We start from the raw sequence: 18,779 nt of genomic DNA, 5'->3' as shown, positions 1-18,779 counted from the left end.
ATTTCTAAACCAGCAGTTTAAGTACCGTTCTTATTAAGAAATTTAATAAACCCTTTTCATCAATGACTCATTTCACACCTGGAGGTTTTTCGTTTCAGTGATTCAAAGAAATGACACTGCAGAATTTGAACTGTGAATAGTTCAAATCACATTTATTTAGCTGTTTATTTATTAGATGCTTTTATTGCTTTTATCTAAAATGACCCACATTTTTTTTTAGAAAGCAGTGTCAGCTAGTCTGCAGTGCAACTGGGGGCTAAGGGCCTTGCGCAGGGACTCAGCAGCAGAATCACTGCCAACCCTGGGATTCGAACCACGACTTTCCGACTACAACTATAACATCGCAAATCACTGAGCCACACCACCTGCAGTTCAGACTAGGGAATCCACCTGAAGCTAAGCAGATTTGGGCCTGGCCAGTATCTGGATGGGAGAGTTTTTAAAAAAAAACCTGGGTTGTTGCTGGAAGAGGTGTTGGTGTGGTGGTCAGTGTGCATCCTCATACCTCAGAGCGGCAATAAGGACACTGTGCTGTGAAAATGCTCCCATCCTTCTGAGGAGCTGAAAAATAAAGGTCCTGACTCCCTGAGGTCATAAGAGAAACCGGGGAATCTTTTGGGAAAAAGTAGGGGTGGTACCCTGATGTCCTGGCTAAATTCAGCAAGGTGGTGGTGGTTCCAGGGGCTCCGCAAGGCTACCGTAAAGCACTATATAAATGTACCATCCCCACACCGTCACGTCTCACTTAAAAGGGGGGGGGGGGGGTTTAAAAGACAGGCACAGAAATGAGGAGCCAGACAACTGACATTTGGACAGTTTACTGCAATCCGAGATGCAGCCTGCTTGCCAGCAGCAGTGCTGGTATGAACAGGCCATGCAATGGAGGAGAGGGGGAGAGGGGGGTAAAAGAAGGTTAAACCAGACAGACACTTGGAACAGATTTCAAAAGGATCAGCAGGAAACTCAGCTGCAGATTGTAGACAGAAACCTCACACAGGCATTAACTACAGAACACCAAAACTCATATGCACAGAAATGCCTGCGATGCTGAAGCCTTACGCAACCTAGAAAGGGCTTCCTGTCAGAACATCAATGAAAAAATAAACCGCATCTATAAATATTTATCTTTTTTTTTCCTTTTTAAATCAGACAATGAAAAGCTGGTAAATCCATCGGTCAGTCCCTCTGCCAGTCGCCACCTCGACCCTCCGCACTCGGTTTCTCAGAATCCTCCAGGCAGGGCCATCGGCATGGTGGATGAGCGGACGCGCTAACAAAGTCGGCCATCTTGGTACCATGCATCGTATGTCCACTCGCTGCCTCTTCCCTCAGCCTGGCTGCTCTCCCATCATCCCCCTCTACTGCCCCCCTCCCCCCATCTGGGCCCTCCAATCTAAAGAATGATTTAACTAAAGGCAGCGTTAAAACAAAAGAACTGATTTTTTTATTTTTTTGTAAGCCCACCCCCTCTAAGAGGAAGAGGGTGCATGACCTTGGTGTGCTCCCTGATCCTGTTGCATCTTGGTCCTCCGGCAGGGTCTGTGGGAACGGCAGCCGCCTCACAAACGCATTCTCCCACTGAAGGGGTCGCGCCGCCACTGAGTCTGGCTGGGAGTGGCTAAGCGTGTGTCCGTGTGTGTGCACGTGCTTCTGTGTGTAAGAGAGAGAGAGATGCTGGTGTTGCTCCGCATGGGGGGAGGAGCCCATGGCCCCTCCCGTTCGCATGGCGACGGTGTACTCCAGTCAGCCGGGGGGGGTAGGTCAGCGCCCAAGCGAGGAGGTCATACCACTGATCGCTTCAGCGTCTCCTGGAAGAGAGCAGCAGCGTCACTGTGGAACATGCCGCTCAGAAGGTCTACGCCGATTCGTCAGATAACCATTAATTCAGCTTCCATCTCCAAGAGAGCATCTCAGACCCGTGACACATTTTATCACTAACTTCAAGGATTAATTCACCTATTAACAAAGACTAAAAAATTTTTGGCAGGTGCTGATATTCAAAAACTGAACTGAAGTGAACGGAATTAGAAACAAGAAGTTATCTTGACATCAGCAAACGACCTTAGGTTCAAGGCCATGAAAGGCTGCTTTATGGTTTTCTTTAATTGGCTCTGCAGGCAGGGAACAGATTTCCATGTGGAAAGGTCCCCTGCTGGCTACAGGCTGTCAGACGGCTGCCCACCTTCCCCCAGTCTTGAAGATGAGGTCTGCGTTGGGCGCTCCTTTAGGGTGCTGGTACCGTGGTCGCCTCTCGCGATTGGTGTTGGCAGGGGCCGGCCGTTGAGCCAACGACTGCATCATCTCTGCAAAGGGCAATGCGTTTTACTATCTGTGTGTGTGTGAGAGGGAGAGAGGGGAAGTGAGGGATACAGAAAGAGATGAAGAGAGAGACAGGGGGAGCCGGAGAGGGAGGAAGAGAGAGGAAGAGAGAGGGAAAGGAAGGGGTACGGAAAGACAGGGAGAGAGACAGACAGACAGTCAGAGGGAGGGAAACACAGCAAGAAAGAGATACACAGACAGAGAGAGACAGACAGAGACAGACAGACAGTCAAAGGGAGGGAAACACAGTAAGAGAGAGATACACAGACAGACAGACAGAGCGAGAGAGACAGACAGACAGAGCGAGAGAGACAGACAGACAGAGCGAGAGAGACAGACAGACAGAGCGAGAGAGACAGACAGACAGAGCGAGAGAGACAGACAGACAGTCAAAGGGAGATGGAGACAGACCGAGGAGGGAGGAAAGACCCAGTTTGGTCCACGAAGCCGAGCGCCGAGCTCCCTCACCCTGGTAATCCTCCTGCTCCTGCCTCTCATTGATGTCCAGTGTCAGCTTCTTCATGCGCAGACGCTCTGCTTGCTCGGCCTGCTGCTGGTTAAAGTGGTTGGCAGCCAGGTGGGAGGACAGCGGCACGTTCAGGATCTTAAACTGTGGAAGGAGGACAGGCGGGCGGTGACACGCAGTCACACCCATTCGGCTGCAGACGGAAACCCGAGCAGCAGCGTCCGTAACAACGGCCCATTCAGAGTGAGAAGCAGCTCCCAGCAGGAACCCTGGGCAAGCGCAGCAAAACAGAACCGTGTGCCAGATCGTGTGCAGGCCTGTTAGTCATTTTCTAAATCTAACGACGGCACAATATTAAGCCTGGGTCTCGGTCGGCTTCTCCACATTCATAGAAGCAGGAAAATTTTAGGTCACTCCTGTTCCGAGTTGTGAAGAGGCAGGCTGAACAAGTGGGTCATTCTGAGGCGGGGGCGCGGTTTGGGCTGGGTTTGACTCCTGCACACAGGGCCCACTGTTACCCGGCCTCATGACCCAAACTTCCCCCCCCCTCCTCCAAAGTGACGTACTTTTCTTTTTTGAGAAAGCGAGGTCAGACAGTTCTTCAAGATGAAGGGTGAAATCACTCTATCAACCCTGGGATTTGAACCGGAAACCTTCCCATCACAAGCACAGCGTCCTAACCTGCTGAGCCACATTCTGGCCCACAAAAATCAGCATTTTAAAAACAATGTTCTGTATGTAGGTCAGTCATTTTGAAAGGAACTGGACAAACCTGCTAAGAATTACTAAAAGATTATGGAGTCATTCTGGCTCAACTCAAATGGTCCGCGCTCGACCATCTCAGAACTGAACCATTTTGTGGCAATTGTTTGCCCCTGGGCCTTAATGAAAAACAAAAGTATTCCCCTGGCCTCGCTCATAGTCTTGGAGTTACACAGGCGTGAAATTCAATGAGATGCTTCTTTCATTCGCAAAAATGCTTGGTCAACCATTTTCAGATGCCCGTATCTTTTAAGGGTTATATTGAATTTCAATACCAATATATACCGAATATCTGTTTGAGTTGAGCCACAATGGTTAAGGAATAATGAAAAATCTTAGAAAAGGGTGTGTGACACAGGCGGGCAGAGGTCACATGAGCGGGTGGGCGGCATGCGTACCTGCTGCTTGTTGCCCTTGCGGGTGAGCATGACAAATTGCATGGTGTCGGCAAGCTCAGTGTCGGGGTCCGTGCTGCCGGCTGGAGGAGGGCCCTTCTTCAGCTGGCTCTTCAGCTGCAGCGGGATCGCCACGTCCAGCTGGTGCCCTTTTACTGACTCGCTGCTGCGCTGCTGTGGGGCGCAGAGCAGGCGGGGAAGGCAGTCAGATGGGCCTTATTAGAGCTCAGTGCCTATGAATGTGTGTCAGTGACAGCGCACAGATACAGGAGCACTCATTCACACAGGGGGTGTTCAGGAGGACATGCAGAACCCTCAGGGCTCAGTGCTGGAGTACAGGCACAGACGCACAGGCAGACAGACGCACATGCACAGACACATAGGCAGAGATACACAGGCACAGACACACAGGCAGACACGCGCTCATTGGAATGGAACTCAGTCACTAAATGAAAATGCAGGATGCAATGGTAATAAAGGTGTGCAATTTAAAAAAAAATAAAAAATTATAACTACACAGGAAACGTCGCTAGACAGAAACGCAGGAAGTGGCCGATACCTGCAGGTTCTCCAGCATCATCTTGTCCAGAGCCTGGATGAAGTCCTCGTCTTCAGCACAGGCCACATGCCGCAGGCCTCCTCCCTTGATCGTCACCTCCTAGGACAGAAAGGGGAGAGGCGAGGTGTGGTCACCGCTACAGCCGGCTAACAGGATTAGCGGCAGGGCTGCAGCCTCAGCACTCACGTTGTTTTCGTCGTCAGTCTCATTCTCCTTGTTGGAATCAGTCAGGTAGTCGGTGTTCTCTTCCTCCTCTTCCTCCCCCTCCTCTTCCTCATTTTCAGAGCCCTCCTAAAACACAGAAATGCCACGGTTTAAGTACATCCCTGGATTACAACCAGGGATCGACATAACTGGTACTTATACAAACTTCACTTGTGCAAATGTGCATAAATTAGTACCACTTTTAACCTATATACCACAAATGCGTACCTGCATACCAGATCAATCCCAGATTATAACAGATTATAAGAGATTATAACAGCGTCACCATGACTGGTTCACAGATGTAGATCGAATACCAAAGAAAGTGGAAAATAAAGTTGACACAACATAGAAAAGTGACAAGGCTGTCAACAGGGCCTGCTGTCTTCATCCTGGCTGCCTGTTCAGGCTGCCGCGACACTGAGAAACCCAGGGTCCACCTGACCTGTGTGGGTTAGTGATTTTCCTAGCAGCCTATAGATAATACAATAACACTTCCGCTCCATTATAAGCATGGGTCTGTCATCACAATTATGTTAGCAACTTAACACACAATATATGGACAGGACCATTTTTTCTGACCTCAGTATTGGCAAATTGTGTTTACATATGCGTTTGCTTACATAAAAATGAATGTCACCAACATTTTAGCCAGTCATGCCTCTTCAGGCCTCTCGTCTGCTCACTGGAGCACTAATTCATACGTCATATGAAAGCGCGTTGGGCATGATGTGCGCGACACAGTACAGAACCGGCCACGATGTTATTACTGTGTATTTTGACGTCAGGCCTGGGTTAGTGCTGCTCTTAAAAATCACATTTATGAAATGTGGTACTGATGCAGAAAAAGAAAAAAAAATTACTAAAAATCAACCACGCACTAGGTACTTACAGTACACAAGGCAGAGCTATAATCCATAACAAAAATATTTTATTTCAGTTTAGGGAAGTAAGATATGAAAAACAGAATGTTGTGAATTCTTTCGATTTGAGACTCTTGTTCTGAAAATTGTATTGATTCGTTATGGGGCTTTTATGGCAGCATATGTTAGAGGTTGTCGGGCAAACGGAGGCTGTCGGGCAAACGGAGGCTGTCGGGCAAACGGAGGCTGTCGGGCAAACGGAGGTTGCCATTTTTCTCTGCCTACAGCACTCAGCTGAAGCAGAAGTCACTGCTGATGTAAGCATTTAATGTTCGAATTACATGAATGTTATGCGATTGCCTGTGCGATGTTTACATGGGTTAGCGGAATTTATAAAGTTGCATAAGTGCTAGTCGCGAGTTCGCCTGGTGAGTAAATATAACCCGGCTGCGTTCGACGGTTGGACGCATTTAGTGTTAATTATAATGATGTCCAGATGAATGGCTGAATTTGATAATGATTGTATAAGCTAATGGATATAGGCTGTTCGTATAGATACTGCATAGTTCTAATTATAGTGATTTGTGCTTCAGTGCTGAATGTGTTGTTGTAACAGTGCCATATGCCTCAATGTCTTTATTCTGTTTGTTTATTATGCAGAATTCTGTCTTCAGTTCAGTCCACATGTCAATCCTGTCCCTTGAGTGCTCCATCTTGTATGTGGGAATTGTAACCTGCTACGTAGTAAAGTTCTTAACTCTGCTTAACGACTCAGTGCTCTCTGACCGGAGCCCTCCAGCGGTCAATCATATCACACACCGGCATCAGGGGGTGGAATTCCCCAACACAGAAAACTACAACTAAACAATTACCAGAAATATTGCTTCCAAAACCAACAAATAAAAAAACAAAATATCAAATACTTCCTGTTAGCTTTAAATATTATTTAGCTGAAGTAATGATTTATATTTAGAACTCTCGTGTCATGTACTTCAACCACAAAAATAGCCAACGGCATTTCATTGTGACATTTTGTAGCAGCCAGCAAAGTGCTACAGTCCCTTTCCGTCAATCCCTAGAAATAAAATAAAACCCAAAATAAATACATAACTAATTAGACTTACATAAAATAAAAACTAAAGAAACCACCCACCAAACTAGATTAGATTTCAAATGAAAATAAAAAAGTTTATGTACAAACTAAATTAAAAACAATAACGCTGACAAAAACCATACATGGATACATGTTGCATATTGCTATTGTCAGTCAACCATTCTTCAAATCCGCTAGACATTTGTATCGCCATTCTGATCATAAAGGGAAGAAAAGGTATTTATGTAGAATATTTAGTCTGATTACTTTCTGACTTCCTGTTACTTTTCCCCTGGCCAATGAACGATGGAGGTTCATCCGCGGCACTCAGCCGAGCCTCCACAGGATAATAGAACGTTCTGAGAAAAAGGTGGTCCGGGAAGAACCCGTACGTTAGAAATTAGGCGTCGCGAGATCTCGCGATATTACATCATGATGAGATTTCTGATTTCTGAGGGTGAATGGTGGTCTCGTGAAGGCCCTTCAAATCAGCTGCTGCAAGCATGTCTGCGTCTGACAAAATTACCATTAGTAGATGCGCCAGACAGTTTTAAGTCTTTTGTGTGGCAGCATTTTGGCCACACGGCGGAAAATATAAACGGCGACAGGGTGACAGACGAAACACAAACCGTCTGTAAGCACCTTAGGAAAATAACGCCGTGCACCGCGGCAAACGCTACTGCTATGCAGAGCCATCTGCAGCACCATCAGAGCTCTGTACTTAAATCCACTGCACCGGTGAAGGAAACATTAAAAATAAGTTTTATGTCTGGTATTTATATTGTTTTATTTATATTCTATTTTATGTTCAACTGAGAAGTCAAATAGGAGAGAAGTCTGCCTGAGTTTGTGGTGAAATATTTTAGTGTTAGATATCTGTTCTTCACTGCATACGATGATGGTGATTATTTAACACATTTCACCAAACATCTGCATCGTTTAGCATTTTTCTGTCTTTCAAATTAATGAAATAAAAGGCTGCTTTCCAGTAATATATTTCCTCTTTGAAGATTTAAATATTTCAAATATTGCTAAAAATATTGTATCGTCCTGTTCTCGTGAACCCAATATCGTGTCTCGTCTCGTGGGCTGAGTATATCGTTACACCCCTATTAGAAATCTCCACTCAAGGGCCTTTGTGTTTATGCCCAGAAAGGCTCTAAAAGGAGGAGCGCTAAAGTGACATTGTCAGGTCAAAGATGTTACTTCTTGTTGCTACTTACATCTAACTTACAGCCCATTTGTTGTCACGTTGCACTTTTAACGAAGGTCCTAGCCACTGCAGAACTGGGTTGGTAGCATATCGCCTGTCAAGGAATTAATTTTTTGCTTGTGTGCTTTTATTTATTTAGGATATTCACATTTTCTGACATTCCAGTTCCAGTGTCCGAATAAAGTTCACTGCTCTTTGCATCATTATGCCATCACCGATACACCAGAGGCAAACATGGTTTTAAAGTGACGATAATATCGTTTACCGCAATCATTTCTGGGACAATATATCGTCCAGCAAAAGCGATCATCACGACAGGCCTGATACGTTTGGGAGGAAGTGCAGAACGGACAGCTGCTGGAATACAAACCAACGTGGGCAGAACACGATCAAGCTGTGGGGACTGAAACTCTCACGTACTTCCTCCTCCTGCTCATTCATTTCGCTCTCGTTCCCAGACTGCTCCTCCGTCTCCGCCCCTCCTTCTTCATCGTCGTCATCGTCTTCCTCATCCAGTCCCTCTGTCTCACCCATGGCGCTGGAGGACCGGTCGTCCTTCTCCACAGCTAGACCTGGGAAATGCAGGAAGACAAAATGTCCAACCATCTTGATCCACGCCCCTCCCACACAAAGAAAAAGCTTAAAGAAGAACAATGAAGCGACTGTTTTTATGACAAACTGGTGAGGCTTGGACCACTTTCCATTACCATCCAACCACCTATTTCTCAAAGAGAAGCACATCCATAATCAAAGAGCAACAGGTTTTTCCAGATTGGGGGGAAAACGATAAGAACAAGTTCAATCAAACGCATCCCAAGCGACGATCTTCAAAGTCGCCTTCATTTCCAAAGTGACTCAAAGCTCATTCATCCATCAGGTAGAATGCAGCACGTAGTGATTCCAAAACACTACAGTCATGCTCTAATGATGTTTACCACATTTCTCACCTAAACTCCTTTTATAGGCAACCGAAAATATGCTTGGCTCTGAGTCTACAACCAAGTCGGTCTTTAGAAGCTAACCCATTAACATAACATCCGCATCACTTCAATGTTCACACACCACTACAGCTGAAGGTGGAGGTTCTTGACAGCAAACTCAGAGCGACAAGTAGCTGCCACAAACAGCTCAGTTATTTTCTCATGGCGGAAACTGAAAGACAACCGACCAAAAGTACAAAGTCGAGAACCCATAGGTGTAGAACCCTGGACATAAGTCCAGTTCCGTTAGTGTAGGGGCACCTAAACCTAATGAACGCCTTACAGCAGAGTGAAAAGTCCGCTGCCAAACGTGAAAAAAAAAAAAAGCTAAATGTGCAAAAACCAGTTGGGTGTGGGAAAGCCTCCTCCAGATTAAAGAATGCTGTCTGTCAGGTGAGGCCGAGAAGAAATGCAGGCGAACTCGCCAAGCAGGAGCCGCTTCCTCTTTCCTTATCTCTGCTCTGATACTCACCAGACCAGGCACTCCGCAGAACGCAATGTTAACCCATTAGTCATTACCGAGGGAGCTTCTCACCTAGCTTGACGAGCACCTCCCTCTCCAGCTGGGCGACCTGCATGGCCGCCTCCTCCAACGAGCTGCACAGCCTCATCTTGGGACGAAGCAGCTCCAGCGTGTCGCTTATCATGTAGTCGATGTCGATGGGGAACGGGTGCTCCTTCGTCCAAACCTCCAAAGCCTTCTTCCACCAAATGTAACGCTGTGAGCAATGAGGGACAATCATCCTCAGCTCCTCAAAACTGTGCCAAAATTTCGCAGGACGGTGAAACCCAAATGACTGATTAAGAATAAGTTATCATATCAACAAGGTTTATCTTGAAGTCGGCCCATCACACCAACCTGGAAGTAGATGAGGAAACAGTCCAGCTTCCTCTTGCTAGAGCCCCGGTCAAAGTATTGGCCACAAGTATCCAGCAAGGTGCAGACCAGGCGCAGCCGGAACAGGTGCTCAGGAGGGTCCAGCGGGCTGGGTGAGCCATCCGAACTGACCCCGAAGGAGATGAAGGAGAAGAGCGTGCGGAAGACCACGGCCGACTCCACCATCCTATAGTTGTAGAGCTCCCCCAAGAACTTAGCGCTGCTGATGCGCCGTTGGTTGAACTTGGGCTGATTTACCTGCAACGTGGAGGGGGTCACTAAGTCAGGGAGAAATGCCGCCTTTGGCTGTACTGCAGCACAACAGTCTGCGCCAACTGACAAACTCAAATTACATACGCAACTCTCACTTTTTTAGGTGTCACCGTGTCATAAATTTGGCTGTCATGTTTTTCTTCCCAAAACCATCGCACAAATGTACGCACGATTTGATGTTCCTGATGAGCTGAGAACAATTCAGTTCAATTTATTTATACAGCATGTTTCACTACAGTCTCGTCTCAAGTTTACATGGGTGTGTCGTGGTACAACATGATTAAGCAGTTTCCAGACAAAGTGTCTAATTAGTATATTTCCAGCTCAAGAGTGACAGACTAATCAGTTTCATTATCGGCTATATGAAGACCATCCTGCTCACCTCCATGCCCAGCCGGATGTCCTCCAGCACCCCGTCCACCACGTGAATACCCACATCTTCCTGGTATGCCACCAGGCCAGCTAGGAGGTTGGCCACGCAGTGGATGCTGTTATACTTTACATTCCAGATATTCACCAGGCAGCAAATCAGATAGCTCTTGGTTTCGGGGTCGTGCCAGGGAAGTTTACGCATCTGTCTCAGCACCTGTGAGACGAACAGTTTAATCGCAGGGTTAAACCATCTGGAGGTGCAAGATGTCAAGGTTTAGACCACAGAAGGCTGAAAGGTCACCAAACCATTACATGACCACTTGTGAAAGACTGTTAGGACCAGACATTGTCAACATCCCGATGACAACATGAATGTCAGCGGTATCCCCCTACGAACCTTCTCGGTGGTGACCTTAGACAGGTCCTTGTAGAGAAGCTTGCGAATGTACTCCTGCAAAGGGGGCCTCCTCTTCCTCACGGTCTTCTCCACTGGTGGGGGGTTGCAGTAGTAGTAGGCGTTCTCCACCATGGTCACATAGCGTGCATCCAGGTGCATAGCCTGCTTCTTGCGCATCATTTGCTCCTAAAAAACACCAAGTTCCTGTCAGCATCCTCAGTCAGGACCCACCCCCTCCCCAAGTAAAGGTCTTTCTGCCCTTTGAGGCACATTATTCTGCTATGATACATACATAAACAAACAAAAAAACAACAGCAGGAAGAAGAAGAAGGAAGTTTAACACCCCAGTGCCTTTCCTTTTCAAAAGGGCTCACTAGAGCAAGGCGTGTTTAACCCAAGGAAGCCGGAACTCACCAAGAGCACGCTGGTGCGAAGGTGCGAGTCTGGAGACCTGAAGAGGAAGCGTCCGCTTGTCTCCAGCAGGGTACATGCCATCTCAATGTGGTGATGGGAGAAATCTGACAGCAGCATCTGCAGGCCGACAAAGGCGTTACAATGAGCTATATACAGCACATAATCAAAAAATCTGAATCTCCCCAAAAATAAAACCACGACTGACGGCTACATTGTGTGGCAAAAATTAGCATATCATGATACCTTCAGACAATGAAGGGTGTCTGTCTTAGAGAACATCTTGAATTTAGCCAGCTCTCCAATAAACCTCACGGTCTTGTTCTTTGTTTCAATGTTGATCTGATCCTTCTTTCTTATCTGCAAAAGCCCAAACGTGGTTTAAAAATAACGGGAAAACTGCAGAAAATATAACTGGTAATACATTTTTTTTTAAAAATCGCTCCCATTCTCATAAACCGCCAATTATAGTCCTGCATCAGTCCTCCACACATTCATACAAACAGGATGTGGTCGCATCAAGCTCACTCTAAACTGCTGCCGAAGATATTAGCATCGAGAGACATACATGGAACCTGAAGTCGCCCTTGAGCATGGAGCACAGATCTTCAGCCACGTCAGACATGCAGGGGTGCAGTGTGGCGACCAGCCGGGCGTAGAAGGGCAGAAGGTCCAGCCTGTGGGACCAGCAAGAGAACCACACTGTGACACACTGACACCACACCAAGAGTTTATTCACGGCAGCTCTGCACAAACAGCACTGGTACCTTTTCACCACTAATAGCTAAATTACAAGCGCAGCATGTAGGGTACGGAAAGTAACACGTTTCAGAAACAAAACAACTTCAGCTAAGTAGCTACGCTAGGGAACACTGCCACCATGTGGTTTGTGCAAGACCAAATCATGAAATAAGATGCTATTACAGCAGCAACAATTTCAGGGAGCTGAAGGACAAGCAGGAGGGTTTCCTCACCGCTGCCTTGGGACGGTGAAGAGTGCTCGCACAAGTTTCCTCCGGTTGGACTTTGTATTCATGTTCATGCAAAAATCCATTGCAGCCTGCAAACATGAAAAGCAGCACACATCAATCTTAACAGCTCGGACAGTCTGGACCCACCAGAAGGTGGCGCTAACATGTTCTTCAGTTAAAACAATTGAGTAACCATGTGATTTGGTCATTAACAGCTGGATACATGGTCTGATAGGACATGCACAGCAACAGCTCAGATACGCCTCTTCAGTCTGGACAATGCAATTATAGTGCATCGCCCTTGACATGTTTTATCATTTTATTTCATCTGCGTCATCGGTTCAATCAACATCTAAAAAATAAAAACAGTTCACTGAAAATATGACCCCCACAAGGTCAAAATAACAGTCACACTGTTAAGAAACAAGTTTCAGTGACATTTGGTCCCAACAATGTAATATATGCATTACCCCCCCCCCCACACACACACACACACACACACACACACACACACACACACACACACACACACACACACACACACACACACACACCCCTGCCTGCAGAACAGCTACTCTGGGCACCACACTGTCCTGTTGTTACCCTACCTTGTCTATCAGGTCTCTGTTGACACAGTTGGGCAGCTGTTGGATGAAGGCATCAACAATGAGCTTTAGGTGGGACCCAGTGCTGGCTTCCTCATCTTCTTGCTCTGTGGGGGGGGAAATATATATGTTTTACTATGACCAAGGCTACAACAGAGAGGTTGCTTCCACCACTTTCCTTGACTCTATCCTGTGAGGAAATGCTCAATTTCATGACATGGGTTAGTGTCTCCATCTTCCATCTACTAGATCTTCTGAGCCATAAACCATTCCAGGTCTGGAAATGCCAAACATGACTCTGGAGTGATTTACCATCTTCCCCTCTTCACTGCAACCTACCCGTATTACTACTCTGATACAAACATTCACGGCCACCTGAAATCTACAAACCACTACCTAGTAAACAGACTTCCCACGGAAATGGGAATTCCAATTCACTTACTGTGCCCTGATAAAACCACCATGAATTCGCCGATTTAATTAAAACAGACATTTCTGAAGGCCCTGGGTAGCACACTCCACCTTGCTCGTCCAGCAGCTTCTTGGCCAGCTCATCACCGTCAACCTCGTCAGCTCCTTCCATTTCCAGGGCGTCATCGGCGATGTCCAGCGTCTCCAACTCCAGTTCCAGCTCCTCTGTACCGCTCACCTCCTTAACCTCCTTCCCATCCTTTGCATCTATGGCATCACGCAGCACAAACACACTATTGACCATCATCTGAAGGGAATCCTAAGACGCTCCTCTCTGGACGGCGAGCTCCATACCTTTGACCTCCTCCTTATCGCGAGCCTTCTCGTTGTCTTTGAACAAGATGGCAGGCACAAAAGCCTTCAGGTCCACCAGATTCTCGTAGAAGTTGCGAGCATCCTCGTCCTCCCAAATGCCTCCTTCCAGGTCATAATCCCCTGGCTTCCCTGGAGTGAAGATGTCGATGCCGGGACCATGTTCTGAAACACGGAAACACCCACAGGAGGAGCACCATGAGTGCCTGTCAGACTGGGGGCAAAACTACAACTGACTAGAAGGCTAAGATCACAGAAGACTTTTAAAACATCATTTCTTCAAAATATTATTTTAGTGAGCGCAGAGCAGGAAAAATCAACGCTGAAAATTTTGCAAAACAGATGTATGGTGTGGCCAAGGCGGCCCAACATTACTGCAGCTTAATACTCTGACAATACTGACTATACTGAAGCTTAATGCTCTCAATAAACAGCAAAAAGAAAGTTAGCTGTGATGACAAAAAAAATTACCACACATTTTCCCACTTATACCGCAAATGCAGACCTGTGTACCAGTTATGTCAGTCCCTGATTATAAAGACCATTAAAAGCTAAGCAGAAAGCAATAAGGCACAGAAACACAGGCAGAGGTGTCTGTCTACAAGGCTCTGATAGTCTTCCGGCAGGCTTCCCGGGGTCCTAATGTAAAACCTACTACCTTCTTGAACGGTCTTGTCTTGGGGCAGTTCTGGCATGTTCTCATCCAGCAGGTCCGCCAGGGACTGCGTGCTGGCAAGCAGCTTCTGGTAGGACGTGGCAAACTCCTCGTACTGCTTGTGTCGGTCCTCGCTGAGTTCGCCCTTGGAATGTAGAATACGGCTGAAGATGCAAACAGAGGACATTCTTATCTCGCTTTGAAAAGGGGGGCAGCAGATGTACTCACACAGTGATGGACCAGCAAAGAACACAAGACGGCCCACCAATACTCGAGGGAGCCGGATAAATTACCAACCCTGCTCTCTGACCTCAGTCTTCACTCTAACCTGTAGGTGTGTGTGTGTGTGTGCCTTTAAAAGAAAGGAAAGCAATGTAGCTGATGTACATGTTTTGCTAATGGCCTATATCATATTCAGTTAGACTTATTCCCCCCATGATGTTCATACACATATCAAACTCAATTAATTTTTGTTTCATTATGCTTATACGTATAACAGTGCGTCTGTAGGTGAAGAACTATCAACAATAATTATGGTGTAATAATCAATACTTATGCAAAAGGACTTAATTTTTCCAATTTATCATAATCAACTTCAATCCCTTTGAAATGTTTATTCACGCTTTCATATTTATTGAAGATAGAATACCATATGAACGGAGATGCGTACCAGGAACCTTGAAAACGCAGCAAGATCGATAAGAGCCAAGCTAACAAAGGAACAAAGAGCTGAGCTAATCAGAATCACTGGCGAGTTCATTTAGGGCTGTCACCCACAGAAGGGTTTCAAAATTCAAAGGTATAAAAATGGATGCTGATTTGTGAATGGGGAGCTTGTTCGCTCTGCATGGGGGAAATCCCCGTTTGACCAGACCTAGTAAATGGGAAACTTCTCCTACCCTATGGTGTCCGTATTTTATGTCCATTTGGAATTTTTGACTTACTTATTCAGGATAAGGCATACAATTCCCGGAGTTGACTGCTAACCCTTTTAAGCATTATGCGCTGTATGGAGAAGTGCCTTATGTACACAGCAATATTTTTTTTGCCAAAATCTCTGCATTTCACTATTTTTTTGTCATGTTAGATCTTTTCGGATGACGCCCTGCAAGAACACGCCAAGTTTGCCCGGTGCCTCACCGGTTCTGCCTCTCGATGTTCTGCAGCTCGCGATGGTCCTTCTTCAGGTGCTTGGTAAGGGAGGTGAAGTACTCCCTGAGCAGGTTCTGGAAGGGCTGCTGCTTCTCGGCATTGATGATCTCGCTCGGAGGGAAGCCCAGGCCGAATTTCTCTGCCGCTACCTTTACCCTGCGAGGAACGAGGCCGGCGACATCGTCCCCGCAGTGCTTGCAGAAGCTGATGACCACGGACACGTGCGTGTGCGCCTCACGATCTGTGTTGATGATATTCTTCAGCTGCTCGTAGATGAGCGACAGGCCCTCCTTGTCGGTGAAGATGCCCACGATGGTGAGTTCGGCGATGAAGCGCAGGTCCGTACGCAGCTTGCTTACGTTTGGCGTCTTCTCCTCCTTGCGGGCCTCAAAGTGCTTCTTCCAGGCCTGCAGCAGGAGCGGGGCGAAGTCAGCGTAGCGCTGGTGGAACAAGGAGCAGAGGTGCACAGCGCAGCCCACGTCGGATATCTTCAGCTTGGCCTCCACCACGGAAGCCACGGCCTCCGCGATGTACTTGCTCAGGTTGAGCGAGGCAAAGTCGTTGGAGAGCGAGTCGCGCTGCTGCTCCGTGAGCGTGCGCAGCTTCTTCACGAACGCCGTGTTCTTCTTCAGGCTGGAGTCCAGGCGGCTGAAGAAAGCCTCCTCTGGCCGCGAGTCCTGTACATTCTGGTTCCGGCTGCGCAGCTCCTTGCGGGAGTGGTGGCGCTCCCAGGCCTCCTGGTGAAGCTGGTGCGCTTCCTCCTTCTCTCTGTGGGGGAGCAGATGGAAAAGGCTTGGAGAGACGACTCACAAGGCAGTTCAAACGTTTTATTGAAAAAGGTAAATAACCAGCACTGTCCTGAATAACTGTATAAACAAGGGGTGGGGAACCTCTTCCATGGAGGGCCAGTGCGGGTTTTTGTGATGATCAATCAGTCAGCCAATAACAGAATGATGGTTCTCAACTCCAGTCCTGGGGAACAACTGATATTAGCACCCGCACCGGCCCGCCATGGAACAGGCTCCCCACCCCAGGTAAAACTTTATGAGAAGACTCAAGCCAAGTAATTATGCATTTGTAAAAGTGTGACGCAAAATGCACATTTATATAATAAAGATCTAACAGAACTCCTACAGTAAATCAAATCTTTTGCTGTACACTGCTGGACCACAGGACTTCAGCAGTGCTCGATGCAAAGGCATTCGAACAGGGGGCTTATTTTGCCAGCCTGGAGGGTCCCCTAGGTAAATTTTGCATTATTGGTGATTATCAAAAAGGTACTTAAAACCGCAAAGGGGGGGGTACTTCCAGTGACTGTGGCAAAAGGAGCCCAAGCATCCGCAGCCCAAGCATCCCCAGCCCAACCCTGCGCGAACCTGCTTTTTGTCTAACCCCAATCTCCATAGCTGCCCCCTTACTTCAGTCGTGCTGCCTCTTCCTCACGCTGCCTCTTCTCCTCCTCCTCCTGCATCCTCTTCTCCACCTCCTCCTGCTGCCTCTTCTCCTCCTCCTCCTTCTTCTTCTGCTCCTCCTCCACCCTCAGCCTCTCCTCTTCTTTCTTTTTGCGCTCCTTCTCCTCCTTCTTTCTCCTCTCCTCCTCCAGCCTCCTCCTCTTCTCCTCCGCCGCTGCTGCCTTGCCGTTATCTTTCTTCCCGCTCACCTTGGTGTCCTCCTTCCCCTTTTCCCGAGACGAAGAGGGACGGCTCTCCCCCACTCGCTCTTTGTCCTTGTTGGTGAACACGCACACGTCTTTCTCATCCATGTTTACTGGCTTCTTGCTTTCAGCAGGCATGCTGCAAAGAGGGTCAACATTCTAAGTACTGCTTTTCTTGCTCATACAAATTTCCACAACTACACATTTCCCTACTGTCATATAATGTGCTAGTATGAAATTAAACAAAAATTGCAATACATCTTACGAGCCAGTAATTTAGTTTCTAAAATCTGAACTCAAAAGGACTGAATATGCACACCTAAGAGTTTTTAAATTTTGTACACCGTATTACACAGAAAATCTTAATTACTTGGTTTAACCGATAAGAAGTTCGAACAACTGGTTATTTAAAAGAAACAAATAAAAGTAATCTGGTTAGTCAAGGAGCCTCATGCACAACACGCGCAAGCCGTCATCTGCCCGCGCGAGTCAAAAAGTTAGACCTCCGACATCCACATCGCAAAAACAACGCACTCTAGATATGTTTCAGTCTGACAAAATTCATACTCATCCGTAAACTGAATTCGTTTGTAGGCGATCTCTGCTTAATCTTAAAGCTCATAATGTGTCATGCTCACTGAATTCATTGGGTAAAAAATATGCGACAAGTCACCGGTTATGCATATTACGAAGTCTCCAGCCAAACACCTCAAGGAAACCTGTCGTGCTTCCGCACACACTACTGCCAGCGACCTATTCGTTTAGGCCTTTGATAGAAAGGACATTTAGGCTGTTCGGTAGCTACACGAATAAACGGCTTCCCCAATACGACCACACACTTCAGCAGAAAAAGCATGCAATAACTCTTCCCGCACAACAGAATTTATAACCAAATTATGTCTTCAGGCCTAGATAGCTACAGAGAATCAATGATAAACAAAGTAGCATAGCCAGCTGGCAAATTAGATTTTGCTAAATCAACTATCACGACAATTAATTAATCCCTGTACAATCATATAAATACTTAATTACATTCAGAATTCAAGGCCGGAAATCAAAATGAATTTCAATTACCGTTACCTTCATTTTCCTCAACAAAAACATCGGGTCTGTTTAGTGGGTGAAGCAGCCTTCTCGGTCGCCGAAGGACCACCTCAGTTAGGTGGCCTGCAAGGTGCCTGTTTAAAAAAGGGCCTTTTCATACCGGCCGATGACAACTCTGCGCCTATAACAGAAATGCGAGGACGCCTCGGGTGCAGTATTGCTGCACATAAACGTGACAATTGTACATCACTGCTGTTTATGCCTTAAGAGATTCACTTTATTCTGCCCGACATTACAAAAGATGGCAAAAAGAATACCTGAAATTATGTTATGTCGTTTTTACTTATACTATGCAGTACGACCTTGCAAAGTTTGTATTAAAACTCTAAAACTGTTTGTGTACTGTTAATATGTCACGCATTACTAAAAAAGGACTGGAACCCAATACTCGATTATCATTATTTACTAAACTTTAAAACAAGTCAATCATAGCTAATTAAATTTTTATAAAATGGGACTTTGGAGAACATTCCACATAAGTGAGCAAAGGGAATAAAAATGTCAAATGTAACGGTCATCTGTCGCGTTTTTGTCCCCTTACGGCACGGCTTAGTGGCCGACAGCCCCAGGATCCATTGCGCTGCGCTGACTGACCGGGACAGCTTGTGGGCCAGTAAGACGCGGCCGTGCGAACGATTCAACCAATCGTGGGCCAAGGAAGCGTCGCCACC

At 46.7% G+C, this 18,779-nt stretch overlaps 1 protein-coding gene across 3 annotated transcripts; it reads right to left on the bottom strand.

Moving 5' to 3' along the window:
* Positions 1–802: 802 nt before the first annotated feature.
* On the bottom strand, positions 803–18,711 carry upf2 (UPF2 regulator of nonsense mediated mRNA decay). 3 transcript variants are annotated; one of them, XM_049030662.1, is made up of 23 exons: positions 18,650–18,711; positions 18,079–18,182; positions 16,769–17,143; positions 15,339–16,118; positions 14,202–14,362; positions 13,526–13,708; positions 13,283–13,438; positions 12,764–12,867; positions 12,159–12,244; positions 11,753–11,861; positions 11,431–11,544; positions 11,188–11,304; positions 10,774–10,959; positions 10,387–10,590; positions 9,714–9,989; positions 9,390–9,573; positions 8,295–8,446; positions 4,688–4,792; positions 4,502–4,600; positions 3,946–4,116; positions 2,788–2,929; positions 2,183–2,303; positions 803–1,808 (listed from the first exon to the last, which is right to left on the bottom strand). In XM_049030662.1, exons 3-23 carry the CDS (start codon positions 17,140–17,142, stop codon positions 1,799–1,801), a joined length of 3,834 nt encoding a protein of 1,277 aa, XP_048886619.1. In that variant the 5' UTR covers position 17,143; positions 18,079–18,182; positions 18,650–18,711; the 3' UTR covers positions 803–1,798. The 3 variants fall into 3 exon arrangements, with proteins under 3 accessions (XP_048886619.1, XP_048886602.1, XP_048886612.1); XM_049030645.1 differs by having other exon boundaries at positions 18,085–18,182; XM_049030655.1 differs by lacking the exon at positions 18,650–18,711 and having other exon boundaries at positions 18,085–18,210.
* Positions 18,712–18,779: the final 68 nt, after the last annotated feature.

The sequence above is a fragment of the Brienomyrus brachyistius genome, chromosome 1 (genome assembly GCF_023856365.1).
Source record: "Brienomyrus brachyistius isolate T26 chromosome 1, BBRACH_0.4, whole genome shotgun sequence".
NCBI classification, from domain to species: Eukaryota; Metazoa; Chordata; class Actinopteri; order Osteoglossiformes; family Mormyridae; genus Brienomyrus; species Brienomyrus brachyistius.
This window is presented reverse-complemented; position numbering and strand designations above follow the sequence as displayed.

Bases quoted from the DNA above. Each gene is read 5' to 3' on its own strand.
- upf2 (XM_049030662.1), bottom strand. From the start codon at position 17,142: ATGCCTGCTGAAAGCAAGAAGCCAGTAAACATGGATGAGAAAGACGTG. The intron at 16,119-16,768 runs GTAAGGGGGCAG...GCTCCCCCACAG, and splicing joins GAAGAGGCAGCACGACTGAA to AGAGAAGGAGGAAGCGCACC. The intron at 8,447-9,389 runs GTGAGAAGCTCC...TGCATTTCCCAG, and splicing joins GGAGGTGCTCGTCAAGCTAG to GTCTAGCTGTGGAGAAGGAC.